The sequence below is a fragment of the Haliaeetus leucocephalus genome, unplaced genomic scaffold (genome assembly GCF_000737465.1).
Source record: "Haliaeetus leucocephalus isolate CR32 unplaced genomic scaffold, Haliaeetus_leucocephalus-4.0 Scaffold406, whole genome shotgun sequence".
NCBI lineage: Eukaryota > Metazoa > Chordata > Aves > Accipitriformes > Accipitridae > Haliaeetus > Haliaeetus leucocephalus.
In genome coordinates, this window is record NW_010972842.1 from 666,906 (window position 1) to 693,780 (window position 26,875).

General features: G+C 40.4%; 1 protein-coding gene across 2 annotated transcripts in view; it reads right to left on the minus strand.

Moving 5' to 3' along the window:
• Positions 1 to 446: 446 nt before the first annotated feature.
• Positions 447 to 26,875, minus strand: part of MET (MET proto-oncogene, receptor tyrosine kinase) — a 69,191-nt gene continuing 42,762 nt past the window's right edge. The window contains exons 10-20 of one of the 2 annotated variants that reach the window (XM_010573996.1): positions 21,212 to 21,430; positions 15,006 to 15,152; positions 12,837 to 12,993; positions 11,884 to 12,024; positions 9,539 to 9,769; positions 7,054 to 7,134; positions 6,266 to 6,447; positions 4,575 to 4,684; positions 1,878 to 2,043; positions 835 to 971; positions 447 to 691 (exon numbers count right to left, since the gene is read on the minus strand). In XM_010573996.1, the coding sequence (XP_010572298.1) occupies positions 481 to 691; positions 835 to 971; positions 1,878 to 2,043; positions 4,575 to 4,684; positions 6,266 to 6,447; positions 7,054 to 7,134; positions 9,539 to 9,769; positions 11,884 to 12,024; positions 12,837 to 12,993; positions 15,006 to 15,152; positions 21,212 to 21,430 (1,782 nt within the window). In that variant the 3' untranslated portion in view covers positions 447 to 480. The remainder of the gene's footprint in view (positions 692 to 834; positions 972 to 1,877; positions 2,044 to 4,574; positions 4,685 to 6,265; positions 6,448 to 7,053; positions 7,135 to 9,538; positions 9,770 to 11,883; positions 12,025 to 12,836; positions 12,994 to 15,005; positions 15,153 to 21,211; positions 21,431 to 26,875) is intronic. The other variant, XM_010573995.1, reaches the window with a different exon arrangement.

A 26,875-nucleotide genomic window follows, 5' to 3' on the forward strand; every position in this document is an offset into this window, starting at 1 on the left:
CGGGAGGAAAATACATTTTAAACTCTTGCAACTCTCATTGTTTGTCTTAGCCTTTTGTGTGAAAACCATTTCTGCACTGCTCATTATCCTAAAGTACATGCAACAGTAATAGTCCTTCCAGCCGTACTGATTGGTATTCTACTTTCTCCTTCGTGGCATTAATGATGAATCTTTGTTCTTGGGTCTGAGCACACATTAATGAGAGCTAGTGGGAACTAGCTCTGGATGGTAGCACACAACGTTTCCATTTGGTAAATTGATGCAGTTGTCCAAATACTTGGAAATTACTGTGATGGTTTATAGAATCCCATAGCCTTAAACAATATGATATCATGTCCTTGTACTAGTGCAACTTGGGCAACAACATAAACATGTGCAACAGTGTTCTCACAAAGACCGGGCAGTAAAAACTAGTGGACAAAATGTTTTGCTTTTTGTTCATACAACTAAGAATGGATTTTCCTCTACTTCAGACACCCGTCATGTGTCAACATCCATGTCTGTGTTGTCTTGTGATGATAAAAGAGAAGGATAGGGAGCAATGCACTTCACGTTGACATAAGTAGCATTGACGTGAACGTAGTGTTCCCCAATAAAAGTGGAGAAGATTGTTGATATTTTTGAAACAAGTTCAGAAAATGCTGGACGCATCTCAGGTTTTGGATGCCAGCACTTAAGCATGACTTCATACCTGCCATTCAAATAAAAGAAGTGATCAATTATGAAATAATGTAAAAAGAAAAAAACCCCAACCCTCTTTCTTCCCACAGTCTTGCTTACTATAATAGAAGAATCAGCAGCACTGGCAGAAGGCTTTGCAAACTATTTACTTACAGTGGGTCAGGGCAGTATTCAGGTTGTAGCAGCCTTCTTCCTTGTAATAAGTAAACAGTTATATCAAAAGAATTTACATCAGGATAAGGTGGTGCCCCTCTTGTCATAAGTTCCCATAACAACACACCAAAGGACCACTAAGAAAACAAAGAAAATAAATAATAAGTTATAGGGTTGGAGGGCTTTACATTCCAGTTTTAGAAGATGGTTTGACAGATTTAAGCATTCAAATGCATGGATTTTCCCTTTGAAAAGTTATTTTACTGCATTCAGCTTTCTTTTAAGTGGGCTAATAAATGCTGTAGGGACTTGAGGAGCCACTTAAATTAGAGCCAGAGAAACTTAACTAAGTAAATGAAAGAAAATGAAAGCCTATAGGCCTGCTACTTAGCTGGTATAAATTGGCAGACCTCCTTTGAGGTTAATGGAGCTCTGCCAATTTACATGAGTTGATGATCTGACTAACCCTGTGTAAATACATACTGAAGAGAATATACATGGTGAAAATTCTATGCATCACAGGCTAATTTGAATCTGGATTGAAAGGAGAGCTAAAATACAAAGTGATCCAGCCAACTAATGACTTCATCTTATAATTTTTTCTTCATAAATGGCCAGGTAATACTTGAGATTGCTGTAGGCAGTCAGTAAGTATTTATAAAGCAAATAAAGTATTTTGGAGAACTATTACATTTTATGAGTTTCAAAGTTAACCTGTTTTGTCAAGCTTTCCAGAGCCCCTCCTATAGCAGGGTTCAGCTCCAATTTGGCTTCTTGGAATGTCCTTAGTCTCCCTTGGAGTGGGATTAAACTCCTAATTCTTCCCTAAGCAGTAACAGATAATCAGGTCAACAACTTGTTGCTTTGTGATTGGGACAAATACATTTTCTGGATGTAGAAACAGTCTCTTATTCTTATGTGAACTAAAGTTAGATTCAAATGGAAGTTTTGGTTTGGAGTTAGTCCATTCATTACATACTAGAGAGATGCCCCAGGCAATGTAAGAGAAATTAATAGGTGATACAAATATGTTTGTACATTACCACATCTGACTTTGTTGTGAACTTCTGAGTTTGTAAACTTTCTAAAGCCATCCATTTCACTGGCAGTTTCGCTCCTGTTTTATTGTGCACACTGTAGTATTCTTTATCATAGACATCTCTAGCAAGACCAAAATCAGCAACCTTGACAGTGAATTTTTCATCCAACCTAGAGAAATGACAAAAAGTATTATCTGCAACTGAGCAGGCAAGATTTACAGTGATGGTGGATTATAATGAGTGACTTGCATTTCTGAGACCGTGACTTTGGAAGGCAGTACTTTATCTTGGATCTATTAACAAATGTAACAGCGAAACAAAAAGTGCAGTGAAGTATATTTGACACCCATTTAACACAGTGAATGAACTCAGGAAATTACTGATACTGTTTTGATAATATAATTTGAATTACAGATCTTTTAAAAAATTGCTCTGTATAAAAAGATTTTTGCTAATAGCCTATACATCCTGATTGAGTGCTACATCATTTCTTCCACAGCTGTTTCTTCTTCTGTATCCTTGGAAACCTCTCATTTTTATTTCCAAGTCAAGGCATCACCTTTCCTATTCACTCTCAGTTTTGATAAGGAAGGACCTATCATTATCTCAGTGAAGGCCCATATATAATAATGTAGTCCTGTAACTAAGGATGTGTTTGGTGTCTGTACTGGGAAAGAATGGTGACATAAGGAAAGTTCTGCTGGGGTTACAGCTCAGCCATACCAGAAGATCTCCCTAGCCTGGCTCCTCCTAAGCTTGTTGTTTGTCCTGATAAGCGGTATCATTGTCAGAAAACAGATAGATAGAGCATGGGCGTTCGCATGCTTAAGCCTATCCTTCATTACATGTGCAGACCTAGCCGCAGCAAACACCTGCTTTTGGGTTTCTTTACAGAATCACACAATCACAGAATGAGTGAGGTTGGAAAGGACCTCTGAAGATCATCTAGTTCACCACCACCTACCCTGCTCAAAGTAGGGTCAGCTACTGCGGGTTGCCCAGGACCATGACCAGTTGGGTTTTGAATATTTGCAAGGATGGAGACTCCACAACCTCTCTGGGCCAGTCATCCTTACAATAAAAGCATTTCTTCTTATGTTTGAATGCAATTTTCTCTATTTCAATTTGTGTGCACTGCCTCTTGGCCTGTCCCTGGGCACCACTTAGAAGAATCTAGCTTCATCTTCTTTATTCCACCATATCAGGTATTTATACACTTGGGTAAGATCCTCCTGAGCCTTCTCAAGGCTAAACAATCCTGTCTCTCTCAGCCTCTACACGTGGCATTTCCCTGTCTTGAATTTATGAGGTTTCTGTCTGGACAACTCTTTGGGCTGTTGAAGTCCCTCTGAATGGCACACAACCATCTGCTGTATTTACTGATGTAATAACTAAGCCAGTACCAATGGAGGGAGTAGGAGGGAACTTTGATGGGTCAACAGGGGACAGTTTGTGTCATAGCAGCTTCCTGCACCTCTTCAAGGATAGTGGAATAGAGTCGAGAGTCCACAGGGACTGTATTTGCACCCTGGCTTCCTGTCTGATGGACATCACCATTGTGGCAGGGGCTGTGCTTCTGAGTGCTGGATCACACATGGCCACTAGGGAATGTGGGTCTTCAATCATGCATCTTCCTCTTATGTGGCAGCAGCTCTCCACACTCTGAAGTACTTAGCCACACAGAAGTACAAAAGCAGCCATTCAGTTGGCAATGTGAGACATCCTGGTAGCTGTTCTCTCCTCACCCAAGGAAGAGACAGTAGGCCAGAGGAAATGTCCTGTTGCCACTGTTTGGGCTTTGATTAGATGAACCAGGACTTTTATCCAATAACCTAATTGCTTTCTTCTTAGGACACCTGAAAATCATGTTGCTTGTGGCTTTTTTCCTCCCTTAAAAAAACAGCAGCTGTAAGAAAACGTTCTTTTTCAGAGGCTGTTCAGCTGCACGAGTGTGCACCCTTTGAAAAAAGAATAAGAAATCTGGTGTCACAGGTGAATAACCTTTTTGCAGCCAGAGTTCCAGATTATGATGTGCTAACGTTTAATCCTGTACCTCATTAATTCACTACACAGGTGATGAATCAGCGTAATAGTATCGGCAACTCCTGTAACAGTTAGTCTTTGTGTGAACTGAACTGTCTGGCTACCCAGACACTAGTAAGATTCTTTGCATGCTCTGATTTTTTAACGTTAATTTGTGTGTGCAACTGAGCCAAAGTAAGCTCATACTCATGTAATGAAAGATTACTGTCAAGAGGTCTCACTGGTGCTTCTTTGTGTTCTTGTTTTTCTCACAAAGTTCCCCTGTGTTCCTCTCCCTCCTGCTAGGTGCGGCAGCAGAGACGTGCTGCTTCTGAAGACGTTGGGTAGAAGCACAGCAAGTTGAGACAACAGCAGTTTAACTTCCCTTAGGAGATGCCTTTTAAACTCTCTAACCAATGATTTTGAGAGGCTACACTTTCACCTCAGCTTTTCTTATTTCCCACACTCAAAAAAAGCTTATGTGTAAGAAGTGAGCCCTTAGCAAGCTGAGTAGCTCATCAGTATGCAAGACAAACATCAGTATAATTATGGAACAATGAAAAAAACACCCTATTATGACTAAAAAAAGCAGAATCCTGCAAACTTTCATTTATCTTATCTCACTGTCTTACACAGAAGAGTGTGATAATGTGGCTGGAATTAGGTGTTTGTACTTACATACAGTTTCTTGCTGCCAAGTCTCTATGGACAAACTTTTTGCTTGCAAGGTACTTCATCCCTTTTGCGACCTGAAGGCCAAATCCAATTAAATCTTTTACTGTTGGGTTCTGTAAAATACAAACATTTGTGATACAATGAATGCACAAGCCCAAGGAGCAGACTGTTTTTTGCTTTGACGCTCAGTTTTTGATACACTTATCTTGCCACCAGAATGACCGAGACAGGTTGATGCTTGTAGTAAAATTGGCATAAGTTTAGGTCAAGTTCTTACCTCCAGTGAAGAAATAATACACTTTAAGAAATCAAAAAAGCTGAGAGACTCCAGAAGAGTAGAGTTTGCAGCATAAGCAGCATGACCTGGGCTGGGAAGTGGAACAGTATGCTGAAAACCCAGCATCACAGCTGATACACAAAATTCACATTTGTGAACTTGAGAGTAATAGCATGTAACTCAGTAGAAGGTGCTAACTATGAACTTGGAGCTCATCAGCTGGAAAAGACCAAGAAAGGAGAGAGTCCTCTTTGGGGCAAAATAAGTGCAAGCTATCATCAGTATGATGCCATGGAAAAGGTAAATGAGACCCTAGCAGTTACCAGAGGAAGATTTTCCGCAAAGATTGGTAACTCTTTCTGCTGGTCTACAAGGTGAGACCTTACTGAAAATGTTAAATATCAAAATAAGTGTAAACATAAACCTGCAATTCTTTTATCCAACAGCACGAATTGTTATGTAATAGTAAGGTCCCACAGATTTTTGTGCTTCTGACATTGCTCTGTGTCATTTTCTTCTGTGGAACAATCTTGTTCAACTGTGGTCATTACTGTATTTACTTCAGGAAGAACCACGGCACTATTCACAGACAAGGGCCCTGATGCTTGTAAAATGAAAGAAGCTCAAAAGGGAAGAGGTCCCTACCTCAGAAAGCTTAACTCCCCCAACAACTTGTCAAGATGCGTTTGTTTTTTTTAAAAATTGTACTGGCTATTGTTGATTGCCATAGAGGCAGGGGCAAAATCCTATTGGCGCAGAAGTCACTTTATATTGTCCTAGCACTGTGAAATGGGTGAAATACTACAGTATAAAGTGGGCTTACACTACCTGAGGCAAGACCTGTGGTCTCATACTTGAGAGAAAGTAGTGAGAAATCTGCAGTCTTTCAAAGGAAACAGGGAAAATCTCTGATAATAGAGTACTCATAGTTTGTATAACAATTGCTGGTTTTCTTTCTTAAGATAAGAAGAAAAAATATTGATAATAATGGGACTGTGACACTAGCTGGACATGAAGATCCCTTACCTAGGAGTTGGAAGAGCAGATGGTGACAACTGGCACAGCTGTGCTGAAGTCAACAGAGAGATGCCAGTTCAAACCAGCAGATGGTTGGGCCCCTTGACTTAGATCTCATAAACACATTTGTTTATAAAAAGGCTTATGGATGGGAAATGAGAAATACTTATTGCTGATAATTTCTGGGAAACATTCTAGAGAGGAATTTGAGGGGGAAGGGAAGGAGTGGCAGCGCTGTGGTCAGGCTCAGTGCCAGCCTAAGCAAGTGCTAAAGGTTAAGGTGTAGTAACAGCAGCAAGTTACAGACGTAATGTAATTATCAGAGCTCATAACCTGTGGTGTTGGAGCAGGGTGTGGCTAGACTTGCATTACCGTTTGGTAGACCTCACCACGTACTTACATGAGTCTCATTCCTAATGAAGTTTCGAAGATCTCCGTGTTTCATGTATGGAAGAACGACTAAGGGGGATCCTTCATTGGGCAAGCAGATTCCCAGGAGTGACAGAACATTGGGATGAGTGAAATCTTTCATGATTATTCCTTCTTTCAGAAACTGAGCTACTTCTTCCAGGTCGGTAATCCCTGAGAAATCCAGTAATAAAATGAGTTAATTAAAAGAAACCCAAACAAACTACAGTTCATTTCTGTACAGCATGTCACTGCACAACAAGGTGATAATGAGAAGCTACAAACATGCTCCTCACCTCCCACATTACAACTAGGTTATGTGCATTAGTTTTCTTACAATGACAAAATACAGTTTGCTGGTGATTTTAATTCTGTTTCTCCTTTTCTTATTATGAATTGTTTAGAATTGAATAACAACACTTGAGTAAAGCCTTTAATAAATGTTATAGTTTCTTCCTGTTTTTCCAGCACCTTTGCCCACTCTTTAGCAATTTAACTTCCAAACCCAAATCTTCAGTAGTCAGTTGAGTAAAAAATGACACTGCCTTTCCTTCATTTTCCTGTGTCTTTTTCTTTGTAGAGGAAATATATGGGTATTTCATCTGATGTACGAATATATACCAATGCCTTGTGGTAATCTGGAAATGCTCCAGGGAGAAATCTGATCCAGGTGCAACTAAGAATCTTTATTTGTGAAAGTACACTTCACTGCAATTAATTAGTTCACCCCAGTTATCTTTGGAATTATGGTAATGTCTCTCTATTAAACATGTAACTCACTATTCAGTGACTTCACAGCACAATGAATTTTCCTGCCATCGTTATCCAGCAATGTCCCATGGTACACACACCCAAAATGTCCTGTGTAAAAAATGAGCAAGATTAGCTTTAATAAGTAAAATTAGCTTTCTGGTATTTTCCACAGGGTAACAATTATGCTTTAAGAAAGTGATCACACTCTGTTTCTGTCCAATTCCCAGCACTTGTAATGTATACTTCATAACTAACACGTAAAACTACCATTACATAAAACCACCATTACATAAAATGAAAACTCTATTTCCAGCATAATTGATATTTCTTGACCTAGATGGACATTATAAATAATGACAAGGCTGGCGCCACAACCGCTTCATGTTCCTGTAATGACTATGCACACAAAAACCATGTCAGCCCATTCCCACCATACTCTTCTGTGAGATATATGTCAAAGGATGGCACTGGAAGGCACAAGGGAGCAGTTAGAAGCTGACATGACCACTGGAGCGGTGGTTCCCAGTGGTCTGCAAGCCCATGCTAAGTGGTCCACTGGACTGTACAACCTTGATGCATCTTCACTGGAAAGTTGCATAAGGATGGTCACTGTGGGCTTACAGTCTCTCAGGTCTTGCTATTCCATGGAAAATGTTGAGTGCTAAAAGTGGTGTGTTGGCCATGAACACTTTGGGAATTGCTCTACTGATCACAGAATCACCACATCGCTAAGCGGCAGTCTATGGTCTCTGCTATGGCATAGTTCCAAGTGCAAAATGTCACTAAAAGATGATGAGCAAAATTTGCCTTCTTTCTCATGGTCTCAGCAGTGAAATAAACTGTCAGGGACACAGAAGTCCTTCCTGATCCTGTGCATCCTGCCAAGCAGATGGGGTAGCCTACAGAAACCTACTATGGGGAAACCCACTATGAGAAGTCAGGTGGACCTGTTTGGGAAACAAAGAACTGTGAGCTCCAGGCATGGGCATTAATTTATCCGAATCAAATTATATACATGTAATGGTGGCTTTCCTTCACAGATGTACTATTTACTGGACACTTTAAAAATACTAATATTTGCAGTTAGGAAGCAAAATAGTTTTTTGCCAAATGTGAGTTCTGCAGAGAACAAGACTATCTGATTAATTCTACCAGGTTCCAGTCATAAGTGCTGGTCAGAGCCCAGCTGGCTTTGCTTTTGGCTTGGGGTAAAATTAATGGAAAGTTTGTTTTATAAAAGCAACTAAAATCCCATAAGACCACAGATTGTTTGGAGCCTGGGCACAAATCCTAAAGCTTGGATTGGGTGTGTCTAAAATATTTTTCGGTTTGGCCCATTTCTAGTTATGGAGGAGAAATTAAAAATGGTTAATTATATTGGTGTCATTCCTGATATTTTTCAACATTTAAAAAATGGGAAATTACTTGGACTTCCCTGAAACAAGAAAGAAAAGAAAAAGGCCCACCCTTGCTTTGGGGATGAAGTAGTGTAATACATGGAAGGGAAACACACTGACTGTTTGTTTGATTTGTGGCTATTTTCCTGCAGAAGAGGCATTAGCAATGTCATTTATGGCCAAATTCTTATCAGTATTCTGATACTCAACAAGAGACCTCTCATGCATGATCTGTCGAAGTACTAAAAATCCAGTTTCTGCTTGGGTTACTAATAGGTATTCAATAGTACAGAGTTTAATAAATGCTCCTAACAGAAATACTGGCTTGGGCTATGAAACAAGGGTGGAACCTACTTATGGAATTGTAGAGGAATAGGAGTGATGGGAGAAATTCAGAAAAATAGGCGACTTGCTATATCAGGGACAAAAATAAGGGGAAGTGAATCAGGAGCCACACATTACTGCAGCTGGAGTGAGAGAGGAATGAGGGGGAACAGAGAGCCTGTGGTGGGAGGAAACAAACAGCAAATTCCTCAGAGCTGGGGGAAACTTGTGGAGGGAAAAGGGGTGTGTGCATTTCACTTGGCCCATGGGGGGACTTTTACTGAATGCACTAGTGACTGCAGGAGTTTTCTCTGTCCTGTAGCAGTCCTGCCAGCTCTCAGGCTCTGAGTTTAAGGTCACTGGTGCCTCCGCCTCAGAATTCCCTGCCATTTAGGTGTGTGCTTTAGGCTTGTGCAATATTCTGCAGCAGCCTCACTCCTGCACCGCAGCCTCATGCATCAGAAGCCCTGGCTGAGCTTTTCTGTAGCCTGGAAGAGGGTGCGAGTGAGACAGCTGAGGGGGAACCAGCAAGTCTCTGAGTTCAAAGGAGCCCCGTTAATGGACAGACTCCTTCCTCCCTCTGGTGTCTTCTCTGATCAAATGCACTACCCTTCATCTGACTTCAGAGGAGAGCCCCTTGGTTACCCCCTTGATTTGGTGCATGGGATGCAGTGCTGTACGAGGTAAAAAGCTTGAAAAACCTCTGTGTAGACACCTTATTCAGAACGGTTTATAATGAATGGGTGTCCAAAAAGAGTTGTGGTTTGCAAGGTAAGAGTTGCAGTACTCACCTCTTCCTATTACTTCACTGAAGTGCACAATCAGGCTGTCAGCACCAATAACCACATGCTGCACTTCTTTGACCAGGTCAGGATTTAAGGCACTGATGTCAATGTGGACATTAGTTTGGAGAAGTGGACTGGCTAAATCGGAGTCCCCACTAGACAGAATTGGGGAGAGGTCAGAGTGAGGATACTGGGCAGGTCTGCACGATCCATTCTGAGACATGCTTGGAAACTGATCTGCAAGATGAACAGAAACCGTTATAATCCTATCAGATTTCTCCTTGGAAAATGAATAGTTTTATTGCATTAGTAAGCAAGGTTTGAGTTTATCAGTTTGGAAGTGGCTTGGCTGTGCAGAATTTTCGGTCACAAAGGGAAAATGAAAATATGCATTGCTAATCTGCCAAACTCCAGGAAAACCATGTCACTAGAAACTTATGCTTGTCTCAGCTCTACTTTTATGAAAGTAAATGGCAAAACTTCCACTTTCCTGAGGGGATGGAATGAAGCCTTGTTACTTCTTGCCAAGTGTAAGTTATAGCATTTCTAGTAATTGGGAGTAACAAGAGTAAAATGGAAAAATGACAGTGATATGGGAGGAGGAAGTAGTGAACAATTAAAAACATGAAACCTTTTATTATTGTCATGTTCTAATTTGGTAGGGAACTTCACATTTCATGAAGGTTTCCAAACGGCTGGTGACTAGCTATATTTATCCAATGGTAAATATTCAACCAGGGAAATGCCTAGAGGTGATTCATATCCTGTAACTGCTGAAGATAATACAGTTGGTGCTACTCATGAAAATAACATGAGCCAGCTGATTTAAAATAGCAGAAATTAAAATGGTTAAGTCAAGCAAGGAGTATTTATTTGAGAAAATAATTTTTGTCAACAACATATTGTTCAGGTATTTTAAATTGCTTTTGTTTAAAAGATTTTTTTCTAGTATTTTGTGTAACAGAATCAAAGAACTAAGTTTAATTTACACCAGTTTGAGTCTGGGATTATGCCAGTGGAGTCAATGAGCAGAATTTAGGCCAGGGTCAAAAAGAAAAAAAGGGAACAAATTTAACAACAGAAATTATCAGATATTTTATCACGAAGAATAAAAGATGTTGTACAGACATGCTTTATATATTTATGCATAAAACCTGGAAAAATTTCATATATTGCTGTTATCACTCTAGGTGCTGAGAAAAACACAGTGCTGCTCTATCTAGAAGTAAAAATACAAACTCTTACATTTACAAAGCCACATTTATGTCACCAAGGGCAAATATCTATTTAATAATCATGGTAAAATACTCTAGCCATGGCTGCAAAATAATTTTTACAGCTGCTACATGTAAATCTGCATGTTTTCTAATGTTCCTGTTATTTTATTCTTTGACAGTAATTAACATAAACATTCCTACAGGAACATTAAGTGACTGCACCTTCTTGGGTGCACTCTCTGCTGTGCTTTGCCAGTGTGCAGTGGCCCCAGGGCCACTGTGGATTTACCTTCCACCAACGATCTCTGCACCGTTTTGTCTCGTGTACCACTATCCCTTCTAACCAGTGACACAGGCTTTCCTTTTCCTTTGGGAATCTTTCAATCAAGAAACTTCCCGTGCGAGCTTGCTGCAGCAATTAAAGGATGATAAAGGAAGCTGGGAATGGGCCTGGCTCTCAAAGGCTCCATGATTGGGGATTACAAAGGTGGAATAAGGATTTGGAGTGATTTCTGTTGAGTTGTATATGGCAGTACACATGGATGTCTACTCAAATTGTCACAGTTTTCACATCCCTTTAGCTTAATTTTTTAAATCAACATTTCTGCGTCATACAGTGTGCCATTTTATAGGAGGGGCATGAACAGACAAAAGAATATCAGTTTACCAAGCTCCATGTCCCATGCTGGGCTGAAAGAACTGCTTTATAATGACTGTATGAAGTCACTGAGACACACTAAACCTACAGCCACTCCATGCTATCCTTAAAATCACTTTTTTCAAAGCGGATTTGCAGTTGGTGTGATGGACCTTATGACAACACAGAATCGTTACGTCCACTATCTCCTAATAAATTGTGGAGCATACTTAAAGAGAGTTTTTACTAATAGTATTTTATATATTCCTCCAACCTGAGTAAAAGTAAAAATCCTTTGCACTTTTATCTTGGGAAGCACCTGAGAAGCTCAGTTCAAATAGCAAGCCTGTGAGCACATGAAAGTCCCAAACAATGCAGACACAGACAAACCAGATGCGAAATTGAAATTAAGATACTGGTCAAAATAGCTATCTGAAGACATATGAAAAGCAAGATGTATAAAATATCATCCGTACAGATTCATAACAGAGCTGTACCTTCTAGAAAAGTTGATCTGTAGTCTACAGATTCACTTGAAACCATTTCTGTTGTTGGACTTACACTCCTCGCGCTCACCAGCCTGTCCAGGTGAGGAGTGTGTACTCTGCCATCATAGCGCACTAGGTCACTTCCCAGATCTGAACGGGAAGGAGAAAGAAATATCAGAAAACCCTCATGTTTACTGTGTGCCAACATTCATTTAGGTATTTATTGAAGTTTAGGTGTTCTGCTCTGCTGGGAAGAGGGTTGGGTTGTTGCTGAAGCCGACATGGGCAGGACTTGAACTTGAGCTATTTGTACAGCCCAAGATTTGCTGTAACTTGGGTTAAAGCCCCACTCTTGGCCACACTAGAAGACTGAAGAGAGCTTTGAAGCCTCTGGGGTCAGCTTCATGATCTGACTGTGATACTGTGTCAGAACAAGACCTGCTTATATACTAGCTCCCCTCCTCCTCCCCCCTTGGGCAGTGTGGCAGTTCCCACTGGAAGGAAACCCAGACATGGGGGCCAGAGAGGAGGCACACTCTGACCAAGTTCCTGATTTGGGTGAACAGGAGACCAGGACGCTGCAGTGCTCTGTGTCTTGCACAACTTAGGCACAGCTGGGAGGACTACAAGGCAACGGGATGAAGCTGAAGTACTCATGATTCCACGCATGTCATTTACTCATCCCCTCTTCCAAGGCTGATTGGGGGAGAGAAGTTACTAAGTTTTCCTAATAGCTCAGAGTTCCTCTGAAATCCTTCTCCTTTAGGCATAGCGTGGCCCTTCACCCAGCTCAGGCAAGAGCCAAGGGCTGAAATGTAACTAAACATTGGACTTGATTGTGAAACCTCTGCTGACAGGTTATAACAGGGCATTGCATGGCAGTTAAGCAAAGCATAAATTGATGTCAGTTTTTAAAATCTAAGATGTAATGGAGTGATTTGATGGAATTAACTATGATGGACCTTTAATTTGTTTCTTCTTCCTTCTCCAGAGGAAAAACACCAAAAAGATGAAAATTAAAACTGATGTTGAAACAACTCCAGCAATTAGTCCTGTGAAATTCTGATCTTGCCGGATCAGCACTTTTCCAATAACTGTTGACAAAACTTCTTGCTTCCACTGAAAAAAACAAAGAAAAGTAATAGGGTAATGATTTCAAAAGACAAGTAAGAAGTACATTATTAGTACTAAAGTATGAGCTGGTATGTCCCACATGTATTAAATCTTGATTTTGTGATGCTGTACTGCGATAAGACACTGGGAGTGGAGAAACTGTTCTATTGGTGCATGCAAAAGCTGATCTACATTTTAATGATTTATTACATGCCTTCAAGAGCTCTGGTAGTGACACAGCTATGTATGTGCTACACCACACATATAGCACGCATTCACACACACACTCTGGATAATGGGGTTTCACTGCTACCAGATGTTAATTCAAAATGCTAAATTCATATTTTTACTCAAATGGTGCACAGAAATGTATGGGCCTATGAATATATGGGCTGAGATGTACATTAAAAAAAAAAGCCCAAATGTCTTTAATATGTGTCCTTCTGGCATAAATACGCTGTAACATCAAACTCTCTCTCTGCTGACAGCATGCCTGCATTTTAGTTCCCAAGGTCACGTGAGCCCGTCCCTTGCCAGCTTCTAGCTTGTCAACAGTTTAAAGAAACAAAACAAAAAAACAACCCCCAAAAATCAACAACCAAACAAACACCAAGCAGCTAACAGGGAAAAACTGTTTTAGGTCACACGGCACTAGCTCAGTCAGTTGGAATGCATTTGGCCATCTTTTCTCTTCCTCCTGTGGAATTCATTCCTCTGGGTACTGTAATGATGGATTTGCCCGTCAAAAGAGCAAATTTTCTTCTTCGCTGGGCAGACTGCAATTTCTGAGGCTCCTTGCCAGTAAACAAGCAGAAACCTTATTTAACCCCTTTATGTTGTGTTCTTTTCTATGTACAAAATACATGTCACGCATATCTATTTCTTAGAGGTTAAGGAAATATCACATAGTAGAAATGATTGAATGTAGTGCCAGTCCCGGTTGCGTATGTAAAAATACGAACAGGTACAGAATGCAACATGTAGTATTATATGAAACTAGGCATTTACAGTTCTGGGAAACAGATACACCAAAAGGAGAGCTGCATCTAATTTTATACTTTGCCTGATACATCCAAGAAATTTAATTTGTACTTTTCAAAATAAATTAATATTAAAATAAATTAATATTTACTGTATTAATAAAGCCAATTAGTTATTACTATTTACTTAGATTGCAGTAGCACATAGGAATACCATTCACAGCCCAGGATCCTCTTGGGATGAATGCCATAAAGACACAGAAAAAATAGATGGCCCATGCTCCAAAGATCTTACATAGACTTTGATCCTTATCACACTTACATGACTGGCAAAGTCTCCACTGTTTTCAGTGAATCAGAGCCCATGATCAGTAAATTTCATAGTTTAAAGGTAATCCCATTCCGCTGTGATTTTCTTTTTTTATACTTAAAAAAAATACAGATACTGAAAGATTTGTGTCTTATTCTATGAATCAGTAGGTATAAAACTGTCTACAATTTGCAGTAGCACTCTGAATGACTCTAGTGAGACCACCTTTAAAACAATAGTGGAACTCAAACATTTGTCCTAAGTGTCTGCATCTTACAAAAATAATTGAAATGGAATTATAAAAAGCAGACAAAAAATTCTTTCAGAAAGGATTGGTCCTCTTGATGGCAGCAATTTTTTTTTGCTGAAAAAAGGGCTTGTGAGCTCCAAAGTAAACCTACTCCATTATAGCTTCCTGTTCTTCTCCATATGATTCCTCTTGTGTTTGGATTAATAACTATCATTTTATTTCTGTGCTTAGTTTAGGTCCTACTTTGTGCCTAAGGCTCCAGAAGGTCTTTGTACAAATAGGTAATAACAACAATGATGATAATATTTATTTTAAAATAGTCGATATTATTTGAATTTCTATCCCAAACAAACAGGGATAGAGATATCTCTGTAAATACAGGCTTAGGCTTACATTTAAAGTTTATAGGTTCAATAGTGACATTGGTAATGATAATAAAAATGGCATTAATATCTCATGTCTGGTGTAGCTGCCTCACCTCTATATTTAGCTCACTGTTGGATTTCAGGAGATCGCTGGGAACCGTACACAGAATTGATTCTGACTGCAGGAGGAGGTTTTCGCAGCTTTTATTTCCAACTTTTAGCACCTCTCCTTTAACAGCTTCTGAATCAATATAATTTCCCTTGGGAAAAAAAAAAATCAATTTCATATTACATAACATCTCATAAAAGTTAAGAAGTCCTTTTATTACTTTGGAAAATGTTTTTAATGGAAAAACAATTGTGAAATAAAAGACTAATGCAAATTTACATTGCCCTGTCAATATATGTGTATCAGGTGTTTTTCATGTAAATGGGAGTTTGACAGACAGCCCAGAAGGGGATGATAAAGTTTACGGATAAAATCTGCTGTCACTAATACAACCCGTACAGACTTCTAAAAATGTAGATGTTCGAGGGATAAATCCTGTTGGTCTTGTTTAGATTTTTGCATAATTTGCACTAGAAGGGAGGCATTATGTGACCCTGTTGTTTATACAAAACTGGCATTATATTATCCACAAACTAAAGGCATCTCAAAAATTTTGTTTTGCAAGTGGTTATGGTAGCAGGAGTGAAGCTTTCAAAAAGAACTAATTAATTATAATCACAAAAATGCACAAATCTGTAAAAATCACATTCCACAGACCAGAAAGGAACAAACCCTGGTAAAGATGACAGCACAAAAAGTGCACTCCCTCCTCAGAAAACCTGCTTTCACATCCCAGATTTGGATGAAATATTATTCCTTCTGGTATTGTGATAGTAGTGTCTAAAGGCCAAGTTTGGGATCTTTTGTGCTCAGGACTGCACCAGTATTTAAGAAGCTACCCTACCCCATGTACAGCCCAGCTTAAGATGAAAAAACAGGCATATTAAGCAGGTTTAAAAGGGGAGAAAGGAGGATGGGGAGTAACACTAATACAGGCTATTTATGTGGGCTGGATCTGGGAGGTTTTCATGAGAAGGGAGGAAGGTATCATGGCTGACACTGCTATGAGGCCTCATATACTGGAAAGAAAACAAGAATCCCATTCTGAGGGGCTAAAAAAATCTTACTTTGGCATATGTTTTAGGTCTGCTGCAGAATCAGACTGAGCTCTGGGAAAATTTTAATAAACATACAGGAGAGCCAGTTTAACGTCCTATTTTGACTGGCAAAGCCACACCCCAGGTAAATGCTTTTTAATAGCTGGCCAAAAAAAGTCCATTTTGCACCCATCTTCTGTCTACTTGGAGACATTCTCTTTGGTGTTAATTAAGTAAATATTCAGTGGGCCAGGGAGCATGTGATTGACTGCTTATTGCTTATTAGTATGGAGACTTGCTGCAGATTGTGAGCCATTCATGTCCAAATCTTTCCTTTGAATGATGTACCTCAAAAGACTTGAATTTGAGTTTTCCATCTCCAGGATAAATATATTATCCTGGAGAGTGTGGGTAAGTGGCCTCTTTTCCTTCTACACCAAATCTTAGCATTTTTTTCTCCACCAAAACTGATACTTACCCAAAGGGGAAAAAAAGATCATACTGATGTTTCCTAAGGTAGTCCTTAGCCAGTTATAATGATGATAGTAGCTTTTACTTACTACCATTACGTTACCATTAATATATTATAGTTTCAAATATATTCACTATAATATCTCTATATTAAGAGTTTCAAAACTCTTTCAGCAGTGGTTTTGCTCTTCTCAGGACCACAGAATTTGCCTATGATTTTAAGAAAAGGAGGAAACTGGCTCTTGTGAGAACTGGGAAACAATATTTCCTATTCTAAAATGCATATTACCCCTTCCTTGCTAAGCAAAGCACCTGTATGCAAGCTAGAGAAGCTCATTACTGGACTGAGTAGTTGCTGCAAACCAATCTGATAGATCAACTACCACACAACTTTAGAGAGAGGGGAGTAATTTGGGTGAAAGTCTAGAAGCAGTAGGAGGACCACAAACCAAGGCATGGAAATTCTGAGATTTGTGTCAGAAGAATTTTTGAGGTTCCTAAGCAGAGCCGGTTGACTTGGGAAGAATGAGGAGTTACTGCAGCTGCAGAGCTTCCACTTCAGCTTGCTCAGAAATACCAGGGTTTCCATATTGCACTCCCTGGGACCAGACATTGAGAGAAACATAATTTCTATGTAATGTGGAAGAAGATTGAAAAATAGAGTGACCTATAAATACAAGAGGAATTCCTTAAGAGTGTCTCATAAAGAATGTGTTGTACTGGCTTAGGAATAGACTAAGTAATTTAGTAAGTCTTGTCCTACTCTGAGTTTTAGGGCAAATGTACCGGAGGAGAGCCAAGATCTCAGAAGTTCTGTGTAACATGAAATGACAATTGTACCACTTATTTTTCTAGTGGAAGATTTGTATTTATAAATACACTTCAGTCACCTAGAGGTCCATTCCTAGGCCTCCTCTGGAAGCATGCAGAGAGTCCCCACACTGGCTTGGTGCATAAGCACAACCCCAGACCAGGCCAGGCCTCTGGGCAGACTGAAGCAGGATGCTGTTTCTTTCCTTATTTATTTGGGTTTTTTTTCACAGCTAGGACACATTGGGCTGTCAGCAGGCCAGCTTGCAGATCTTGGGTCAGTGGCTCCTGCGGGAGGCAGCAAGTAGACTCTGTCCTCTTCAGTAGATTCAGGTCTTTCGTTGTCCCCAACAGTGAAACACCAGAATTTCTCCTGCCCTGAGAGCTTCCCGTGTTGGTGGGAGACAGGAGCACTTCTGAAGTGCTGTCTTCACAGTATGGAAGCAGAGAAGTACCTCAAGCCACTCTGCCATGACCCCTCTGACTGGGGCATGGTGGGCACTGAGAGACTTCAAAGAGCCACATACTTGGCAGAGGAAGACAGCGATGATGTGGGACCTTGAGAGGCTTGGTAGTGTGGAAGACAAAAGGGCTGGCACTGAAGACAAGAAGGGCTGGCATTTGTGGCACACAGTGCCCTGACTGTGTTTTAGATAGAAGACTTAATGTTTTCTTGTGTGTAACATTTTCTTACAAAAACATCTTATGGTCATCAGGGGAAACCAAACAGAACCTTTCAATTGGTACCTACTGTCATTTGATGAAAGCCAAATATGTCACACTAGATTAGTTTGATTGAAAAACTTGTGATAAAACTCCTTCCACCCCTCTGAAACTAATTAAGAAAAAGATAAAAGAACTTTGGTTTGGTAGAACGGACTGTTCACTGAAGCAAGCTGCCATTTAATTTCATGCTGAGCTTGCTTAATTACTGCACAAAATATGACCATGAGGCATGTAAACTTGTGTGTGTATATTTTTGAATGTGGGTATGGGGCAAGAGAAAAGAGTTGCCAATATGGCTTGTAATGATCTTTTGGCTCCCGACTATAATTTCTGAAAGTCGCCTCACTGTTTTGGTAGAAGCATCCCACTATAACTAATTCTATTTAGAGGAAGATGTTAAATTGGTGCTTGTTCATGCTTTGTTCTAGGAGACCAGCTTTCACTAACGTTATTCTCCAGTCGGTTGCCAGGAAATAATCAGGGCATTAGGCTTAGGTAGACATCTGCCTTGGGTGCCATGGCTACAGGTGACATCAATGCTACAAAATTGTGACATTGGTCAGTTGTCAGTGGGACAGTCCTCAGCCAGCCTTTCTCATCTGAATGGCTTCTTCCCAGCAATGAATAGCACTAGGAACTTCTCCTTAAGGGAGAATAAAAGGTTCAAGAGTAAAAGAAAGAAGAGAGTTAAAAAACACCTAATTTTTAACCTCAGTCCCTGGGAAGATTGTGGAGCAAGTCTTCATGGAAGCTTTTCCAGGGAGAGGAAGGACAAGAATGCAATTGGGAACAGCCACCATCAGTTCCTAAGGGAGCATTTTGCCTGAGCGGCCTGATTGCCTTCTACGAGGAGATGACTGCTTCTGTAGATGAAGGGCGAGCACTGGACAACGTTTAGCTTGATTTTAGCAAGGTTTGCAACACAGTCTCTCCTAGCACTGAAAACAAATTGGGATGATAGGGACTGGGTGGATGGACCATAAGGTGGGTGAAAAACTGACTGGCCATCAGCTCAAAGGTTAGAAGTCTAACAAGTGGCATTCTGCAATGGCTGATACTGGGACCAATACTGCTTAAAATCTTTATCAACAACCTGGACAAAGGGACAGGATTCACTGTCCTTGCACTTTCAGATGTCATCAAATTTAGGAAAATTACTAAGATACTGGAGGGCAGGACCACCGCTCAGAGTGACTGTGGCAAGCTGGAGGAGTGGGCCAGCAGGAACCTCATAAATTCAACAGACAGATGCAAAGTCCTGCACCTGGGGTGGAATAACCCCATGCACCAGGACAGGCTAGGGACAGCAGGGTAGCAAGACACTCTGCAGAAAAGGACTTGTGGTCCTCATGGACCACAAGGTGAAATGAGGCAGCAGTGTGCCATTGTAGTGAGGAAGGCTCACCACATACTGCAGCAGCAGCAAAGCCAGTAGATTGAAGGTGATTGTTTTTTCGCTGCTTGGCACTTGTGAGACCACACCTGGAGAACTGTGTCAAATTTTGAACCCCACAGAACAAGAGAGATACTGACAAACTGGATGAAGTACAGCAGAGGGCCACTGAGCTAGGAAGGGAGCTGATGCAGAGGATGCATGATGCAAGGCTAGTGGAGCTGGGTTTTTTTAAGCTGTAAAATCTCCATTCTTGGAGATCTTCAAAACTCATCTAGACAAGGCCATAGGCAACCTGATCTAATTTTTAACTTAGCCCTGTTTTGAGCAAGGGGGTTAGACTACGAAGACCTCCAGAGGTTCCTTCCAATCTAAGTTATTCTATGATTCTTCTCAAATTAGTCTTCCTTCCAATTGGTTTATACGCATGACCTGGAAAATACTGGAAAACACTGCTGTCACTGCACAGAGGCACTGAGCCATGCAGCAACTATATATTCCCAGCTGTCCGTTGACACACACACCAGAACTCTTTCTAGCATTTCTCCGAAACTGAACAGGACAATTGCTCTGCGTTGAGGAAAAGGTGATTGTACGGCCACAAGTTCCAAGTAGAAAAACCAAACAAAAAAATAAAATCAGACTGATTATTCTTTGCAATTTCCCCAAAACACTGTGTGGAGACAGATCAATATTAAGAGTTTGACTGGAACCCAGCATGGCTGACAGAGGCTCTGAGGTAACTCCCTCTGATTTCCTGCAGCTCAGGAGCTGGCCCACTGGACCATCTTGGGAGTCAAAGACCTCAGGGCTTCAAGATTTCATGACTGTCATAGGGGAAAATAGTTTTGTCTTACAGAACTATGGAAGAGCTACACAAAGAGATGACCCCAGCATTAAGACTGACTCTCTTCTGTAAAGCATTTTTTATAGAATATATTCTATATAAATTACAGATATTCTATATAAATTACTTGTACATAATAACACATTTTCATAAACATCCACTGTAAATTAGAAATACCTGTATTTATACTGTTTCTATTTGATACTCTCAGAAAAGCACTAGATTTCAGGAAATCGGACTCTCACGAAATGGATTTAACTTTCTCCGCAGCACTGTAGTAGAGAGCAGCCTGTGCCTGCAAGGGCCCTGAATTCCTAAGAGATGTTTCTCAGTGCCATGTAGGCTATTCTCAATGCTCTTTTAAAAAGCACTCAGCATCAACTTTGCATTTTTCATGGATCCATAAATATTTAGGCTACAGTGGTGACTGATCCTCATGAGTGACTTTGTGCACAGGCCAGAGTTTCCCGCAGCTCTAGAGAGCCAAAGCCACTAGGCCACTTTCTAAAGGCAACTCCACGTCTTTCATGAGGAAGGAGACAAACCCATGTGACAGTAAGAGCCACGACTCACGCGCAGACCACACACTTCAGGTTCTGGGCTGTTGGCCATGTTTGATACTGAACTGGTGACGCAACTCATCGCAATCAGAAGCTGATGCAGTGCGGTCCTCCCACGAGGACCAGGAAAGTCCCTCTTTCACCCCACCTGATGCCAACAATGACCCTGGTATATAAATTTGTTTTCAGCTCTACATCTTTTAAGTTGTGACATCTGGGGGCTTGGGTGAACACAGTACCGAACACACTGCTCTTTCTGCCCTTGCTTCCTTGGGGCTTCTGTTATTTCATCAAAATATCTGTTCCACTCTGTGCTGCTGATATGCACTTGCGAATAATTGAAAAACTTATTTAAACATTTCTTACCTTAATTTCCAGAATGTTTTGGTTGCCTCTTGAGATGAACACCGGCTTTTCAAAATGCTTAAATACAGGATTATTTACATAATCAAAATCAAAGTACAAAGAGCTGACACCATCAAAAATAAAGAACACTTTTGTTACAAAGGGTGGTTGGAGATTGAAGGCTTTCAGTGAAGGAGTTGTACAGCAGATTATCTCTGAGCTAGAGCGGTGGCTACATGCCTATAAGAAAGAAAGAAAAGAGGTAATTGCAGTAAGTACGTGCATAGGAAGTCACTGATGACCGTTACTGTTCTCTAACAATATGCGTATATTGAAAAAATAAACACCAGGGGTCTTGTTCTTCTTTAACCAAAGCAAAATCTTGATCACTGCTACACAGCGTTTATTTAGAGCTGGGAGAAAAGTATAAAAGCTTCATGTCAATGGTGTTTGCACTCTTGTTGAGGAAATGTTCAAGTAAACAAGCTTCCTGGCCTGATTGTTCACAGCACTTTTAAAGTAAATATTTTGCAGATAATTAATGGAAAATTATTTCCAAAGCCAAGGACCATTAGGAGGCTAGCCTGATGTACTGAGCAGCCACAATTCAACTTACCCAGCCTATATCAGAGTGACTGCCACATGGGTTTTTCTTCCTTTTTTACTACCAAAGCAATAGCAAGGGACCAGAGGAGAAGGTAAAGACAGGGCCAGTGAATCTGACTGAAATAGCGGAAAACAGAAGTAAAACACCATTTACCCACAGCATAGCTAAATTGCTATGGTTCCAGAAAGGCGCTACAGACTCTGTGAGAAAGTGCTTTAAAGCCAAAGCCCCTGTGGGATTCTGGGCCACGAAAGCTCAGCAAAGTGTATCTTCTTTCTAAAAACTTATGCGTAAGGCCCCGGACATGCAGCATTTGGTGCTTTAGTTATGCAGGTGTCATGCAAGTCCCTCCTGGGAGTGTTGACTGGGGGACATGCTTCACGTTGTCTCTCGGATCAGTGTGGATGAGATGTTTGCCCCTCACTGCAGCGCGGGAGCTGCCTGACAACAGGCATGAAGCCACGCTTGCCCCTCACTCCGCCGTTATTCCTCGTGAGGTCCTGCTCCGGAGGTGCCTCCTGGGGGAAAGCTGCTGGTGCACCCCACGCTCCAGAAGACCTGCCAGAGCACGGTTTGTGCCATGGGGGTGTGATCCAGTGTGAAATGTCTGGCCCGGGTGCTTCCCTCTACCCCATACTGCCTTGACACAGGACTTGTGAGACAGACGGGACGGACCCAGGTACTTCCTAAAAGGACTGCTGTGTTGCAAGCAAGGACAGAGGGGATCTGCAGGCAGCCTGATCTGAAGCTGAGTTTAGGCAGTTTGCAGGGATAATATGAATCCTTGCAGATGGGATTCATCCAGCCTGCATCCAGACACCTGCACTGGAGTTAGTTGTCTGAACTGCCTTTATAGTCAACAGAGGGAAACAGGCTCACCTAGAGTGGGATTCATCTGATCCATTTTAGACAACAGCTTTAATTAGATTAACGGTGCTCCAGAAGGGTCAACTCGTCTTTCTTGACTGTGAAGGTTTCTACATGACTAATTTGATTATAATGTCAACAGCACATCTACAAGCGTCGATGGGAGGCACGGTGGGTGCTGGGCAGCATCACGCAAGCTGCAGAGCGGTTTGTGATTGTACCGTGTACTTCCTTCTCTGTGCCTCCCTTTCACGCTGCCTACCGTGGATATGGTTGAAGGAATTCTGGCACAAACAGAGTTGCTTCAGCTCCACACAAGTATTTCTCTTCCAACTGTATAAACCTCCTGTAAGTAGTTCCGTGTACACTGTGCCCTGACAGCAGAGATTACTTTTTTTTTTTTTTTTTTAAATATAAATAGAGTGGCTGACATCTGCCCCGGTGAGAATGGGGCTTAGCTCCTAGTCATCATAAATCTTACGTTTATTCTACCAGCAATTTCCCTGGAAAACCCAACAGTGCTGTTGAATACCTTTGCGCATCTAGAGAAGGCCAAAAAATATATATTTTTCTGTTTTGTTTTTCAAATTAAATTGGTTCTCATTATAAAAAGCTGCCTGAAGGAGCTGTGAAATTAGTTTACATTTGTCTCTAATATGCTAAATCAATGCAATGTAATTTTGGTGTTTCAATTCAGTAACATAACCGTTCAAGCTATATCAGTTATATACTCACATTAGCTTGAAAAGTGGGATTAAATTATCTACAAATCAGCACTTTTAGTTATCACCACAGCAATTCATGTTTCTGGGCATAATACTGTGAAATCTTGAATCTGCTGAGGGAAACATTTTCAAGGCTCTGAAACTGAGCACTAGAGTTTTAGAGCTTTACTACAAGGGTTACCTGTCTGTGAGCTGAGAGTTCGGCACTCAGTTAAATGGTGTAGCTCTCAGTGATGTTAATGGGACTTGCACCCATGTAACTAACAGCCCGTTTAGATTCCCAGCACAAATTCAGAAATATTTGTGCACCCCCCATGACAACAAGGTAATCTGTGGGACACAAGACAAAGCAGAATTTCTTTCCATTTGCCTACAGTATTAGACTGTTCTTCCTCTTTTGAATACCTTGTTATACACCATTGACTATATCTCAGGCTTTGTTATATCACAGGGATCTAGAAATTCATTGGAATCAGTATGGTAATAATAAGATGCATCATTAGTATAATGGATGGTCAAGCCATACTTTTCCATTATATATGAATATTTGTAAAGATATCTATCATATTGTGTCGATTCTAAAAAGGGATTACTAAAATATATATAATTATAAACCCAAATATGTCCCAGGTAATCATTATATTTTTGATTAATGTAAATTCATTAGACTTTTTATCTACTGTAGAGTAGTGATGTCCCTTAAATGAATAGCAGTGGTATTCATAACTTTGTTTGTGGCTATCTATTAGAATCAGATACTTTACTTTATCAGGCTGGTCTCTGAAGAGGAAGCTTTCAGAAAATGATAAAAATCTAATAATACTCTTTGGAGGGGATGCAATGTGACTGATTGGTAAGGTCAAGAAAAATCTTATTTGCAATGCCCTTATTGGTACATGATTTGACATGACATTTTTACCTTGAAATTGGTTTTAGCAATTGAAGAATATGACGGTTTAGTTTTCAAGAAATATTGGATTGACGATCTATAAGAAAAAAAACCCCTAATTCAATCTATTACCTTCTCAGTTAAGATACTGCCTATCACCCAGCACCTTTAACTTTTATTTAATTAGGCTTTAAAGTACATTCACTTTAAAAGCTAAGCCTACATTCTTCTTGTGACTATAATCTACATCTGAAGACAATAAGGAAGAAAAGATGTAAAAATTATGGACCATTTCACAAGCATAAGTAAATACTAAACCCCAAAGGGAATAATAATCCATTGCACAATGTATATGACTCATCACTTAAAGGTATGTATTCTTGTTTCATTTGTAAAATATGACCCTTGAGGCAATTAATTCAAACCTGACCTACAGAATCTGAACTTCAGTGCCCAATTCAATTTTTTTCATCTGATAGAACAACAGGAAAAGTATGAGGGAGGATCTCTGAGCTCCAGAGGTCTCCCAGCAGCTGACCCAGATAAGAGAGGGGCAGTTGGATGTGTGTTACAGGATCTGTAGCAGTCAGAAGGGAGAAAAGGGCCAATTTGTCCTTTCATAAAAAGTAAACTTTTGGAGTTCCAGTGAGGAATGAAAGACGAATGAGGTTAAATACAGACCGGGAGACTCTCCAACTGTCTTTGCCAAAGGATGATTTCTCAACAGAAAGAGATGAGAATTCAGGTCTGACTTGAGGAAAGCCCATTCAGAAAGCTTTTCTGTGTAGGTGAGAAACTGAGCAGTGACACTCAAGCAGGGTATCTTGAAGATTTTTCAGAGAACTGGTTGGCTTTTGCTGCCATTTCAGGTAGCACAATGAATGGCCTAATGGATCAGTAGCACCTTTATTCTAGTTGTCTTCTTGGATGAAGGCATGGGAGATGATACTTCCAGTCTATCAGATCATTAGACCAGAAGGTAGAGTAAAACCTCTCTTGCTCCTGGGTCTGAGAACCAGCCCTTCAGACACTACGACCAATACTGACTGGTAGTCTAAATTCCTCCCTGGGCTTGGGATGGTCAATGTACCTGCTAGCACCACATCCCCGGCACCCTGGTGATTTCACAGTGTGGGCTTTTCCCTGACACCCCCTGCTGCACTTTTTCCTTGGCAGGAGATGTGCATGAGATCCAGATTCGGCACAGAAAGAAAGGCCAGTGGTTCCCCTTCGTGAGGGAAACTCTTTGCTGGGATTCTGTGGCAGCTTTATGCCACAGAGTCAACACCGACAGAGGATCCAGCCCTGCGTATCTTTGGATAGGTAGTCAGGAATATCTTCAGTAATCACACGCTTGCCATCCACAGTTTCCAAGGAATTTATACTATCATTATTTAATAATTCTAAGGTAGACACTTGCAGGTGAATTCTAGGCATTTTGATGAGTATTATAAGTATGGACTGTTTGTGGACTTGTAAACACCGAAGAAACTCTAGGGTATTTTAAAATTCTCCTGTAATACAGAAGGAAAGGGTAGGGAGCAATTAAGAAATGCTAAAGATCATTCAACAGACTACTTACTGAAGAAATAATTAAAAGTCTGTGGAAAGAGATGATCTTGCGTAGCTACAAGGTCAGTTGTTGAAGATCATGCATTAAAAGGTGCTTCTCCCTAATTTTGCAACCTTGCATATCTTGGGACATTCATGGTTAGAAGAGATTAAGCAGTGGGAATATATATCCAAATTAGTTAATGGATGGAATATTAAAAATGTTACAGCAAACAAAGCCCAAATGACCACTTGTTCACTATTGGGGAATCAATGCGAAGTACAGTCTTTAAAAGAGAAAATATTGGCCTCAAGTGCTTCAAAAGCAGAAGAATCATCTAGCAAAACTTATAGCAGAGGTTAGAAGACACTTATTTTGTAAACAGGCTCCTGATCAAACACCATTCCAAACTGTGCAAAGCTTTTTTACAGGCACAATGCAACGTGAAAAGAAGGAATGAGCTGCTTCCCTCCTTGTGCACCTCACATAGGAACTGGATGTGTGAGCAGAAGTGAGAGGGTTTGTGTATCCTTATGCATTACCTAGAGCTGTTGGGAGTTTCTAAAGTGCCTAAATTCATATTTTTTGTTCCTAGTCAGAACAAATGGTCAAACAACCTCATGAAATAGAAATTAAAAAGAAACACATTGCAAGCATTGAAACATATGGTTCAATAACTCTAGAACATTTTTTTCACTCATTGAAATACCAAACTTGAAGAAGGCAAAGTGTATTATTTTGATAGTGTTAACATAGATTGTAATATAAACACAACTACTGTGAACACAGTATTGAATAATTTTATGGAAATTTAAATAAATATGAAATGAAAATGATAAAGTTGAAGGAAGGCATCTTTGCCTTATAGAAGAAGATGTTTCAGAAATACTGAACTTCAAACATGAAAGCTGAAAAGCTCAACTTAAATGTTTCTGCTATAGGGGGCTGGCATATTGCCCTCAAAACTTTTCAGTCTCAGTGAAACTGCATTTCTTATGGGGAGTTGTTCCAGAAAAGCTCTTTCACCAGTTGTACCGCCTATCTT